At 35.7% G+C, this 13,872-nt stretch overlaps 1 protein-coding gene across 9 annotated transcripts in view; it reads left to right on the top strand.

Annotated features, from left to right (window-relative positions):
* The window catches only part of sytl2a (synaptotagmin-like 2a), a 123,749-nt gene that overhangs the window by 73,197 nt on the left and 36,680 nt on the right, over nt 1-13,872 (top strand). For 7 of the 9 annotated variants that reach the window (XM_059964532.1, XM_059964534.1, XM_059964531.1 and 4 more), the window contains 2 exons: nt 3,845-3,956; nt 11,343-12,188. In XM_059964532.1, the coding sequence (XP_059820515.1) occupies nt 3,845-3,956; nt 11,343-12,188 (958 nt within the window). The remainder of the gene's footprint in view (nt 1-3,844; nt 3,957-11,342; nt 12,189-13,872) is intronic. The other 2 variants (XM_059964535.1, XM_059964538.1) reach the window with 1 other exon arrangement.

Here is a 13,872-nt window from a genome sequence, read left to right as displayed (position 1 = left end):
TATTTGAATGAGTTTGTTGAAAGGACACATAGTACATTATCTGTAAATATTTCACTGCTTAAATTTGTAAAGTATTATTTTTAAGAAAATGAGTGGTGATTGCAGAAAGGTGTATAGAATGATGGGGGGCATAAATGGGGTGAATAGGAACTTCAGGGGATAACACTTTCACCCAGAGGGTGCTCAATATATGGAATGAACTGACAGAGGAACTTCTTGTGGCAAGTACATTAACAACATTTATATGCTTGGACAAGTTCATGCATGAGGACTTGTAGGGATATAAACTAAACTTAAGCAACTGTGACTAGTTTAGATGGGAATCTTGGTTGGTATGGATCAATTGGATCTGTTTTGCAGCAAGATGACTATATACTATATAGTTATGCAGATACAGAATAGCATTCCATTTGTATTATAGAACCAGGAAATGGATATATATGTATTAGTAGAATGATTTAACATAGATACAAAAGGATAAATTCAAATAATATGGTAAAGGTAGCCAAAAAGTAAATTTGGTTAATTAATAATAGATAATAAGGAGATGGTAGTTGAATTGAATAGGAAGTTTGCATTAGTTTTTGGTTCCAATGATTTGTTTTCCTGAAGTGAACAGAGAGTGCTAGAATTCTTTTCTTTTTTAAATAAATTTATTTTATTGAATTTTCAAATAGGTTTCAGAAAGAAAAAAAAATTATCAACACTTCCCCCCTCCCCTTAACCCCTCCCCACTAACATATCCCTATAGAAAAAAAGAATCTCCTATATTAAAACATTTGATTGATTTATGGAATAAGATAAATGTTGATGTTGAGATAAAGAAGTCTTTATTAGCAAAGAGACCTTTAATTCAAAATAAACTTATTCCGTTTACAATGGTAACCAACTTTTATACAACTGGTTTCAAAAAGGGATTAGATATATAGGAGATTGTTTTGAAGAAGGTATATTAATGTCATTTGATCAATTAAAGAATAAATACAAAATATCAAACAACACTTTTATGTTATTTCCAATTAAGGACTTATTTAAGAGATAAATTGGGTCATGCCAAAACCTAATGAAATAGAAATTTTAATGTTATTGCCAAAACCTAATGAAATAGAAATTTTAATTCAAAAAGGAAAAATTAAAAAAATTATTTCTTGTATGTATAGTTTGATTCAAAAACAGGCAATTAAACAAGGAATTCATAAGTCAAGACAAAAATGGGAAACTGATTTGAATATTAAAATTGAAGAAACAAATTGGTCAAGACTATGTCTTGACAGTATGACAAATACAACAAATGTCCGGTTAAGATTAGTGCAATATAATTTTTTACATCAATTATATATGACACCACAAAAAATAAATAAATGAAGCCCAAATTTATCTGATCAATGTTTCTGATGTAATCAAGAAATTGGTACTTCTTTACACTCTACTTGGTCTTGTTTTAAAATTCAGCCTTTTTGGACAAATTTAAGAGTTTTATTGGAACAAATTATTGGAACACAACTTCCACATAATCCAACATTATTTTTACTAGAGTGCTAGAATTCTGATGCAATTAATGCTGATTGTCCATTGCAGACTAATCAGAAGCTGACGTAGGTTCATTTCTGTTTCAGGTGCAGCTGAAATGTAAGTGTATCAAATCTTTTCAGATTTGAGCATAATGATGCACCAGGAGATCCATATTAGGATGTGAACCCCCATATTAAAAAAAAAGCCAATTCTAAACTAGGTAATGAGGAAGATTGTCTAAATAGTAATAAACAGACTTTCTCTTGTGAAGATCGGAGGTATTGGGCCAGATTAAGCTCTGCTTGGTTCGCACCTTATGAGCTCCCTGCATCAATCTGGAGCTGCACTGAGCTTTTCTGGCCACCGGTGGTACTGCCTGAAGGCCTTTCACCTTTCCCACAGACCTTTGGAAACAGAACTATAAACAGTCAAATAAAAGCTATAAACAAGCAGTGAGCCAATTTCTGTCGATCAGACCTGTGGCACTTGAGTGCCCCCACAGAAGGTTCGTGGCTGAAGCGAGGTTTTGGCACTGCTTAATTCTTGATGCACTGCTGTTGTTGTCACCATGGCTCTCCCATACGGAGCGCTAGGGCACAAGTGCCAGCTAGGCCTTGTGTACACTGTCTTAATGGCCTTTTCAAATCGCCCACGTTTGAAAAGTAGGGAAATGATTTGTGGGATTAAAAAGTTATTTAAATAGTAATTTAAAAGTGCAAGGGAAAATCACAATAAAAGTAATCTAAACTTCTTTTTGAAATGAAGGTTGGTGACATGATGGTCTCATGAAAGTGAGAGGTCTGATAGGAAGTATAGCCAGCTTACAATTGCAGCTAGTTCCATCTCATCTCTCAGTATAGGTAAACATTGTATGTGGGATGGCGGGGGGGATATATATTTATTGGTTAAGTTGGGTTAGGACACACATTTTGAAAAGCAAAGGCCGTATTTTCCTGACAATCAACAGCGTTTAGCTTGATGATACTAGATACACTTTTCATTCAGAAGACTTAGAAATCTTTTGTACAGTTTTGTTATATTAGATCAGTTTCTTTTAACTTGATCTTAAGATGAAGAATTGTTTCAAGTTCCGGAATGTTTTTACATAAATTTAATTTTGCTGTGTTATAGGTTCAAGTTTAGAACTTAGCAATGCAAACTACTTTGACACTTCATTGAAGGATTTCTCCAGTGTTAGACACAGAGGTGCACTCTGGTGCTCTGCATGCCATGTATTAGATGAAAAACAAAGTTGTTCTCTACTTGTCCTTGCTATTACAGTGCAGTGTAAAAGATTCAGCCCCCAGCCTTATGTTCACATAAATGAGTATTGCAACCAGGGATTTTTGATCAATCAAACTGGGAATTTTTATTTGTGAATCACGTGCTGTCTTTCACAGTAAAGCCCAAAAACAGAAAAAACTGAAAATTTGATAATTGACATGTCCCTCGCCCCCTGCTCATTACTTAGTTGAACAACCTCTCACAGCTATTACAATCTTTTTGGCTAAGCTTTGTACAACATGATGGGCAAATCTTACTCCATTCCTCTTTGCAAAATTGCTGAAGCTGTGCCATGTTATTTGGGGAGTGGCAGTGGACAGAAATCTTGAGATTTTGCCAGAGATGTTCAATCAGGTTATGGTCAAGACTCTGGATCACTCCACCACATCGATTTTCTTGATTTGAAGCCACTCCATGATTGCTCTGCAGCGTGTTTTGAGATGTTGTTCTGCTGAAAGACGAACCTCCTCCCCAGTTTAAGCTTTCTGGCAGAGGCTAGCAGGTTTTTTTTAAAATCCAGGACCTCTGTATCTAGCAGCATTTGTCTTCCCATCAATCCTGACCAGATTTCCAGTTCCTGCTATGGAAAAGCATCCCAATAGCATGATGCTACCTCCACCATACTTTACAGTAGGGATGGTGTTACCTGGTGGATGCTCAGTATTAGATCTACAAAACCTGTACCACTTTTTTAAAAAAAAAGCGTATCCTTGCTCATAAAGACTTCGCAAAACATCACTTAAAAGATATTGTAAATAGATGGAAGAAAGTCTTGTGTTTGGATAGACTGAAGTGGAACTTTTTGGCCTCAACAGTAAGCAGTACACGTGGTGTAAATCTAATACTGCACATATTTTTCCTGTTTCTTTTCAAAGTGAAACCTTTCCTGAAGAATTGAGAAATGGTGTTTGTATGGGATTCTAAATAAGCAAATTTCTGAAACAACTCCGAACTTGTGTTGCCTTGATTACACTTTGAAGCATTTCTCATATATTTTCTAATAGCGTTTAATGAATCATTGTCATAATTTGGAACAATTATTTTTTAGCAAAGAGAAAATCCATTCAACAAATCATTCTCGTCAACTGATTATCCAAATGAACAAGAGAGACTGCCACTATCTATTGGAAAGCAGTCAACATCTGTGACATCAATGCAGGGTAATTATAAATCAATCATTTGGATAAATAATCCCGCTGTAGAGATAATTTTCTTTTTATTGTTAAGATAGATGAAGTATTTATGCTGTAGAAAGTAGTTCTTCTTAAATGCAGCTGTGTCAGTTTGGTTTTGTGGATTTATTGGTGAATATATCATGACTGTTTGATGTCAATATTTATTGACGAGTGAAATCCCAGTCTTGGCTGTCAGGTAGAAACGACACATGTGTACTGCATTTATGCTGTCACCAATTACACCACCTTGAACTAACTATGATCACTTTATGCAATGCAAGTTTTCTGGTTCGTCACTGGAGTCACAGTTTTGTTGTTCAAGTTCTCTGATGGAGGTTTTAAGGAATTTGATGTTGAAAGTTGTCCTCTGTTGCATACATAATCATTCTATAAGGTAAGCATTATGGTTGATAGCATCAAAGTTAGAAAATTGAGTGCAATGGTCATCTGCTCCTAAACTGTGCATTTTGTGCTTGTGCCAGGAAAGAACTTATTACCCCTTTAGACCTTGGTTCAGCTGTGATTATTGACAAATCCTATTCAAAAGCATCCAGTAAGGGTGGCTACATTATTTTATAATGGGTTAACTGTGCAATAATTTAATATAATTCCTATTTATATTTCAGTGTAAGTGATGTCTTGAATAGAATATTTAGCACCATCCAGGGTACTGAAAGAAGTGGTTGAAGAGATTATGGAGGCATTAGTAATGATCTTTAAAAAAAATCAGTTGATTCTGGCATGATTGTGAAGGAATGGAAAATAGGCCAGGTAGTCTGATCTCAGTGGTTGGGAAGATGTTGGAGTGGATTGTTAAGGATGTGGTTTCAGGGTACTTGGAGGCACATGGTAAAATAGGCTGTAGTCAGCATAATTTCCTCAAGGGAAAATCTTGCCTGACAAATCTGTTAGAATTCTTTGAAGAAACAACAGGATAGACGAAGGAGAATCGGTTGATGTTATATACTTGAAGGCCCACACATGGAGCAGCTCAACAAGTTAAGAGCCCATGGTATCACAGGAAAGAGTCTAGCATGGATAGAGCATTAACTGATTGACAGGAGGCAAAGAGTAGGAATAAAGGCAGCCTTTTCTGGTTTGCTCCCTGTGACTAGTGGTGTTCAGTGCCGTCTGTGTTGGGACTGCTTTTTACATCATATATCGATGATTTGGATGACAAAATTGATGGCTTTGTGGCCAACTTTGCGAATGATATGAAGACAGGTGGATGGGCAGGTAGCTTTGAGGAAGTAGAGAGGCTGAAGAACCACTTGAACAGATTAGGAGAATAGGCAAAGAAGTGGCAGATGGAATACAGTGTTGGGAAGTATATAGTCATACACTTTGGAAGAAGAAATAAAAGTGTAGGCAGTTTTCTAAATGGAGGGAAATTCAAAAGTCTGAGGTGCAAAGGGACTTGGGAGTCCTTGTGCAGCCTAAAGGTTAATTTGCAGATTGAGTCTGTGGTGAGGAAGGCAAATGCAACATTAGCATTCATTTCAAGAGGGCTAGAATATAAAAGCAAGGATGTAATGTTAAGGCTTTATAAAGCACCTGTGAGTATTGTGAGCAGTTTTAGTCCCCTTATCTAAGAAAGGATGTGCTGAAATTGGAGAGGGTTCAAAGGACATTCACAAAACTGATTTGGGATTGGAAGGCTTGTTATATGAGGAACATTTGATGGCTCTGCAATTCAGAAGAATGAGGGGTGACCTCACTGAACCCTATCAAATATTGAAAGGCCGCAATAAAGTGGATGTGGAGAGGACGTTTCCTATGGTTGGGGAGTCTAAAACCAGAGGACACAGCCTCAGAATAAAGGGATGTCCTATTAGAATGGAGATGAAGAGAAATTTCTTTAGCCAGAAGTTGGTGAATCTGTGGAATTCTTTGCCACAGGTGGATGTAGGGGCCAAGTCATTGGGTATATTTAAGGCAGAGATTGATAGAGTCTTGATTAGTCAAGGCATGAAGGGATATGGGGAGAAGGCAGGAGACTGGGGCTGAGAGGGAAAATGATGAAATGAGCTTTGATGAAATGGGGTGACCTATTTCTGCTCTTATATCTTATGGTCTTGTGCTACACAACACAAAATGATAAATCATAGCCTGAATTTATATTGAATCTTTTGGTGCTATGCAACTGATGATTCTCTGTTCTGTATAAATCCAGCTGAGAGCATTTTCAGCTTGTTTTTACTGAGGAAATATTTTGATTATCATGTATAGCAACCCATAATAGGTCATGAATTGATCAAAACACTATACTTAATAATTCTGAGTTTACAGATATTGACAAGTTTTTAATTGAAAATATAATAATGTCTATTTCCAACTCACTATGTTTGTACATTTTAGAAGTTCAGTTTATTTCACTCCAGATCTTTCAACCAATAGAGTAATATTTACAATTTGTAATTTGTGTTTGTTTGTATAAGTCACACCATAAAGTGGCACTGATTTGGGGACTTCTGCAGGTGAAGGTCAATATAGAAGTCTGAAGTAGTTGTCAGTGATTCAGTGCTCCTCTCCAGGCTGAATGGCTTCCTTAGTGAAAAGTGACTTGAATTGATGTGAATTTTAAAAATCCACAAAGAAGTTAAAGTAATAGAAGGAAGGTCTTATTGAGTTTGAAAAACAAAGTAAATTGTGATTATTCTGAGGGAATCTTTGTTGTATTTGCTCAGCTCTGAATCTCCTTTGATAGGACTCCTGGGGGAATATTAGAAATCTCCACTACAGTGATCATTAAATCTTTGTTGAGAGCTTTATTTTAGATAGTAAGTGCTTTGTCACTAACCCAAATTTGGGGCCATTATGAAACCACTAACCTTTAAAACTAAATAGGACAAGAAACCCCCTTCCCCCTTCCCCCATGCAAACTGAATGGGAAGTGACTTTCACAAAACTGGCTGGTTCATTAAATTTAATTGCTGACTTTGTAAGAAACAGTTACAGCATCTATCCCTCAAGGGTCATTTGCAGAAGCATTTGATGTTGATAGACCCATGTTACCTACTCTTCCTTCTAGTCTGTTTCCTGATCAATGGGGCATATGGCAAATATCTATGGAATTGGCTGTGGCTTTGTGGAGCTTTTTTGAATTGGAATGCCTCAACGTTTGTTATCTACAGCTAGTTTCAAATCACAATTAATTAATTTATTGAACCTAAACGTTCCCAAGCGTTGTGAAATATTTTATCTAATTTCATTTTCATGCACGTACGTACAAAATAATGGTTTAATACATATTTTTCATCTATACCCTGAACTTCAGATTGTGTTAGAGCAGTGACTTTCAAACAAAAGTATAGAAATTGTGACATATGCCTTTAATCAAACGTATATTCTTACCAGCATATCAACAAACAAATTTGACCCAAAATGCCTAGGTTGAAGTGAGTCTTGTTTTGAGCATAAGGGCAATGTTCTCATCTCTTCCACTCCACATTATCGCTTAGTGTGTTTTTAATATTATCAAGCAGCATGTAGGACTAGAATAGCACGAACAAAAATAATTAGATTCATTCACTCACACGATCATTTTACTTGGCTAATTATCAGGAAATTACATTCACCAAATTCTTTAAATGTTTTTTTCTTTCAAATAATTGGTGATTCATGAAAAGCTTTTTACAAACTTTGGACAATGTTGAAGAGCTAAAACTGGCTTATACTTTTTAATCATTGACATGCAGGACTATCCATCTTGCATTTGATTACAAGCATTTTCATAATGGTACCTGTGTGCATTAGGTGCATTATTAATGAAGTAAGATACATTTTATTCACAGTTACATTCTGGCAAATCGTACTTTGGCTAATAAAAAATAGTCTGTAAAGTTTTCTGATTAGACATGAGACACCTCCCACAACCTTCTGCTTGTGCTCTTACCCATTCAAAATAAAATTTGCTGCACCGTGGTTTGATGGGTCTGAATTTAGAACAATAGGTGATCTTCATTCATTGTGAAAGCTCTTTAATGTACTAGGTAGTACGGTGTTAATAATCTTTTCCTTTCTCTATTCAGTCTTGTACCTTTTGTGTTCTGTTGAGCTGTTTGCTTATTTCCGCCTCTCTCCCTGCTTCTTCCTCCATCTACCTCTCTGATTATGTGCTTATGCATCTTATTTACTTTAGATGCAATTTTATCCTTGTATGTTTTTTCTCTTCCTTTGAGTTCCTGTTATCTTTTTGGATTTTACTTTGCATCCTGTTCACCTTCCTAACATAGGTAGAAACCATAGGTGCACATCTTTACAATCCAAGTTCATCAATATTGTGAACATTTAAAATATTTTATTCATGACTAAAATTAGTACACAATTGAGGAACTCGTTATTCTGATGCCTGGTTTATAATGTTACAAATTATAGCCAAAGGTGCTTTCACAAATTACTCATCTGGATAAAAGCCATCTGGAACCTATTAGGTGTAGCTTCACTGGAACCAACAGAAAGATGAAAAAGAAATGTTTAGTGTGGAAGTATTCACTATTTTAAAAATGTATTTTCTTTAGAGATACAGCAGGCTAACAGGCCCTTCTGGCCAAACAAGTCAGTGCAGCCCAATTACATCCATATGATAAATTAGTCTACTAACCAGTATGTCTTTGGAATCTGGGAGAAAACTGCGGCACCCAGAGGGAACCCACGTGGGCGGGGGAGTACGTACAAACTCCTAACAGACAGCAGTTGGAATTGAACCTGGATCGCTGGCTCTTAGTGTTGTGCTAATTGCTATACTACTGTATCACCCATTATTCACTGAACTAATCCACAATGCAAATTTATCAGGTGATATTTGCTTTGGTTTGCTTAGCTGCATAATACCACTGCAAATCATATTGGCTTTGAGCAATACATTTTGTGTAGCATTATTGTTGAGCATAAATTATTTCAAGTCTTGGATGTTATTACTACACCATGCTAGTAACAAGAAAATCAATTAAAGATGTCTGTATAGTTTTATATCAACATGACTAGTTACTGGAAATGGAAAATGTTCCTTTTGCCCAAATCAATGGATTAGTGATGAATTCAAGTTGATCTAGCTGTTGGTGTGCATGCTTCTCTTCAGTGATTATTTTTCAATCAAGCAACAACCAAGATAGTTTTCTGGTTTAATTTATCCACACCGATACTATGTTTGTGGATGGAGTAAGTCCGCATGAAAACAACCCTCTGGCACAACTTGTACAACAGTGTATATTTGTAGACCTTTGTTGCTGCAAAAAAAAATTACATTATTACTCCAGCTGTAATATCTGTGCACAGTGGACTGATGGGTTAAACTGATTGTCAGTAGCGTCTTGTCCTGGCCAAATGCAATCCATGAAAATTGTTTGTTTTGTAAATTGCTGAAGCAATTAAAGCAAGATAAATCAAATGCAGGTTACTTGTTAACATCTCCAGCTGGTTGTTTATGAACATTTTGCAGCAATGAAAACCAACTAGGAATTATCTTGATTGTCTGTTTGCTGAATTAAGTTTACGATGTTTGAAGGAACACACTTCCTAGAAATTTATTTATGTGGTTTCAATATCCTGGTTTACAGTTTTGATGAGTTATAATCCCAACATTATAGCCTTGCTTCTCATTACTTGCAACATTAATTCAGAAAGGTCCGTGTGAATTAATTTTGTGTTACCATTCATGCAAGTGTCTTTAGGAGGAGTGGATGCCGTGTTTCAGCACTGATTTCTTGCAAAAATCTGAGCATTGCTCAAGTATGTGGTGATTGCAAGTTGTGCCCCAAAGACTCGGAGATGCTTTTTGCACTTGGCTTCCAGTGTCTTTCTCACACTGTCCTTCCCTTCCACACAGCAGATGCAGAAAGAGGGAAGAAAGAAAGGTACTGTGCAGGAATCCCTCTAGATTTTCCATCATTACTTATGATTAATTTGAGGACGTCCTTCTGCTGAATACAGTCATAGTTTGAGTATCTCCATGCTGCAAGAGCTTGAGAAAATTTCTACTTGGGGCATCACTCCATGTGCAAGTTACGTTGCACCATAGCAATCTCATATCCCATTATAAGAGACTGACAGTATTAGATAGCTCTCTCACTTATGCAATAGAGACTGAAACCACAACTGTCATGTACTCTATCATGGATGGGTAACAATAATTTTTCTGGATTTGGACACTTGTGCTGGAAGCGTTGGTGCCTAGGTTCTATATAAGCATTTGTGTAAGATTAGAGCTGAATTTCCCTTGACGTTTTACACGGACATTTAGGGCAGGTATGATGATGTCCAAGTACCTGATGTATCAGCTTCAACTTTGGGTTTCTCACCCTAATCCATTGGGTTAGAACTTGCTCTCCAGAGTGTTCCAGCTACTCTTGTTGTGACTGAGCTGCAAAACTGTAGTCTCAGATGACTCCTAATGTACATATCTTGCCTGAAGGTCATCCACTACTGTGTACAGCGTGTTGGTATAGGAGGTAGTGGCAGTGGCTGTGACTGTCACTGTCAGGTTGAATAACTGGTTGTCGTATTTTTTTGCCTCAGTACTAGAGATCTGGGTGTTTGGGGCCTTTGGATAACTGAAAAATGAAGGCGTGAGTTTTATTTAAGGAGAAGTAGGCAAATGAATAAATGAAGGTTGGGGGAATAGAATGTTCAAGGGTGGTACAGATATGAACATATTTCCTTTAGTGTGACCTCTTCATTGAAGCTGACAGCAGTCTCCATCACAGATGGTCTGGTAATCACAGGCAAGCTCTCCACCATGCCACCCAAAAAAGAATAATTTTGTAATCATGGTTTCAAAGAACATGATTGAGAGCAATCTGTAATGGAAAAGTGATTTTTAAAAAAACATGCTATTCCTTGCTCATTTGTGCAATCTCCTTTATATTTTTATTAATTTTGTTGACTAAGAAAAATGTCTTTAGCCAAGGCTTTCTCTCTTAAATGTGTGGTTAATTTAATTAAGGTATCTGAATAAACATAACCGTTCAAGTAAATGGAATTTTAAAAGAACAAATGAATTACGTTCAATATAACTTTACAAATTGTCTAATTAATTTGATTGAAATGTGCTATTTTGCTTTGCACAAACACCCACATTTGACCATTACGCATTAGAAACTCTAATAAAACTAATATTTGTTATCAAGTAGAAACTATAATTCTCTTTAATTGTATAATTTAGTTTCTTTACATCATTCTAAAATCTGTTTCAATTTTGGGCTGTATAAATGTTCTGCATTTTTTTGTGTAAATGATTAAATTATAATCTTTATATCCAATTATTATAACTATTTTATAAAATGATTCTTTCCTGGTTAGTTTCTATTACTGTAGTCTCCTTATTGCAGTTACCTTTATCCTTGCCCTTGTATACCCTTGTTTTTCTTCCAGAGAGTTTATCTCACCCAAAGGATAATGTGTCCAGATTATATTTTCCCACAAATGAACATTCCCCTGCAGAGAATAATTCAGAAACACGACCTGTGCCAAAGCCTAGAACAATTTCTTCCAAGTTGCAAGTCCCCAGTGACAACCTGAGTGATGCATCAGGATCTAAAAATTGGAATGGTTTATATAACAATTCTTCAACTCCCAAAAGCATATTGAAACGTAGCCCAAGTTCAAGCTCCAATGATTCTGAAATCTTGCGGATTGGTGTCCAAGATTCAAGAAACAAGGTTCCTGCTTCTCAAACCATTCCAGAAGGAGTTACAGAGTTAAATGAAGCTATGGCAAATGAAGAATCTCTTGCAAGCAATAACCTTGAAAAATTAAAACAAGTTCGATTCTCAACAAATGTAGATGAGAAAAGAATATCTCAGATACAAGAACATTATGATGCCAATGAACTTTCCAAAATAGGTGAAGATAGTATCCTAGACACTGATTACATGGAAGAAATGGATGAAGAGGATACAGCTGGTGTGGACATTATGGAGGAAAATGAAACTCTACCAGAAGATAGTGGGTTTTCTGATTTACGTCATCTACCACTTGAGTTACAAACAGACTTCATGCATCTGAATCAAGAGGTTAATTCTATGTCAAACACAGACTTCCAATCCATCCAAGCAACAGATTCAAATCCACAGAATTATTCAGATAGTTACTTACCACATTCAAGTTCTAGTAAGCTAACAAACCAAATCCATGAACTGGACACAGGTGAGATGCCAATGGAAAAGAAATCTAGTCGAAGATCGAATTCTCCATCAAATTCCTCTTATTACAGTATTGGTAAGAAACCTATTACAGAAACTATTGCCAATCATTCCTAAATCTACTGGTATGATTAGATATTTGATTAAATCTGCTCAAAATTCAAAAACTTATAACTTTACTGATGTATTCTGGGAAATTATTGGAAACGTTAGGAAAATGTTAATTCAAATTAAAGAAAAGGACAGTTACAATTTATTTACAACACCATTATATTCTCTGAATCATCTTTTCTATAATGATAACCTGCATGTGTGCTTTATCTTTTGTATCATTATTTCACTTCTTCGTTCTGCAATCAATCACATCTGTAAATTGATCACCACATTTGTTTTTGAAAATGGTGTGCCTAAAGCATGAGGCAAATGAGGTAACAGTTGGGTCTAAATATATATATTTAAAAAAATGCTACCTTGAAAATTTATCCCGGAAAATAATATCAACATGCATTTGTCTTGGAGATTCATTGTATCATTTTTAGCACTTGGGATAAATTTCTGGGTATGTAACTCTTATCTAGAAGTATAAATGTGGAATTTTGGGAAGAAGTGTCTTCAAACAAAATCAAACTCTTTGTCTTGCTAAGGTCTAGATGAATCCCAGGTTTTGCATGAAAAATGCATCTTGTTCATATTTTTCTTGAAATTACAAGCAACAGAACTGTAGTAATTGATGAATCAAATTAACCAACCTGGCAAAAAAAATTAATTCCAGACTTAAATGAGAGTTACAGTTTTATGCATTCTTTTCATGCAGTTTTCTGGGTTTGTATGATTCTGTTCCCTCTTTCATACTTCAGTTTTAAAGTGTCCTATTAGTCATGAGCAACAAGCTTTTAGTGATGACTGTGATCCCTTTGCTTGGAAAGATTTTCTGGTTGACAAATGTTGCCAGAGTATCTTTAGTACAATTATGTGCAAATGTGGCAACATGATTATGTCAATGAATTGATGCCTTGCAAGACAAAGAAATCTTCTTTGATTACATCTGGGGTAACTTACTTTCCTGTTTCTTATTGAACTGAACATCTATCTATGCTGAAGTTTAAGTACAAGTCCTTTAAATCATGTACTTAGAGACTGGGAAGTTATTATAGTTGGTAATGTTATTTGTCTTTATAAGTGTATTGGTACGGCATAATAATATTGCCAACTAATTTTTGCCTATTTCATGATCTGTTTTATCTAAAATGTTGCTTATGATGCGATAAGAGGTTACAAAGAGAATTCAAATAAGGAAATCATTTTGCTTTTGTCAGAATCAAATTCACAGATGTCTTCATTGATAAAATTTGAAAAGTTCCATTATATCTTTAAGTAACAATTATATAAGAAATTGCATATTAGCCATAACTAGTCAAATATCTAGCAGTCGGTGGAATAAGATTGTAGAAGCTTTTAATTTGAAACAGAATTAGTAAATGTCAAAAGCATTCAAAATGTCAGGCAGCGTCTGTGGAGAGAGAAACTGCTAAGTTTCAGTGAATGGCCCTTCCTCAAATCTAAAAGAATGAGGAAAGTTGCAAAAAGAGGGAGGAGTGAATAGAATAAAGAGTATGATTATGATAGGTGCACCGATGTTGTGCAGATAACCATCATGTATGAGGGCTGCAATAAACCCAGAGTGAAGATAATTCACTACTCTTCAACTTTATGTTGAACATTGTTGAAACATTCATATTGCCAGAAGTGGAGAGGTCAGA

The sequence above is a fragment of the Hypanus sabinus genome, chromosome 3 (genome assembly GCF_030144855.1).
Source record: "Hypanus sabinus isolate sHypSab1 chromosome 3, sHypSab1.hap1, whole genome shotgun sequence".
NCBI classification, from domain to species: domain Eukaryota; kingdom Metazoa; phylum Chordata; class Chondrichthyes; order Myliobatiformes; family Dasyatidae; genus Hypanus; species Hypanus sabinus.
Note: the sequence above shows the minus strand (reverse complement) of the source record. Positions and strands in the feature narration are given on the sequence as shown.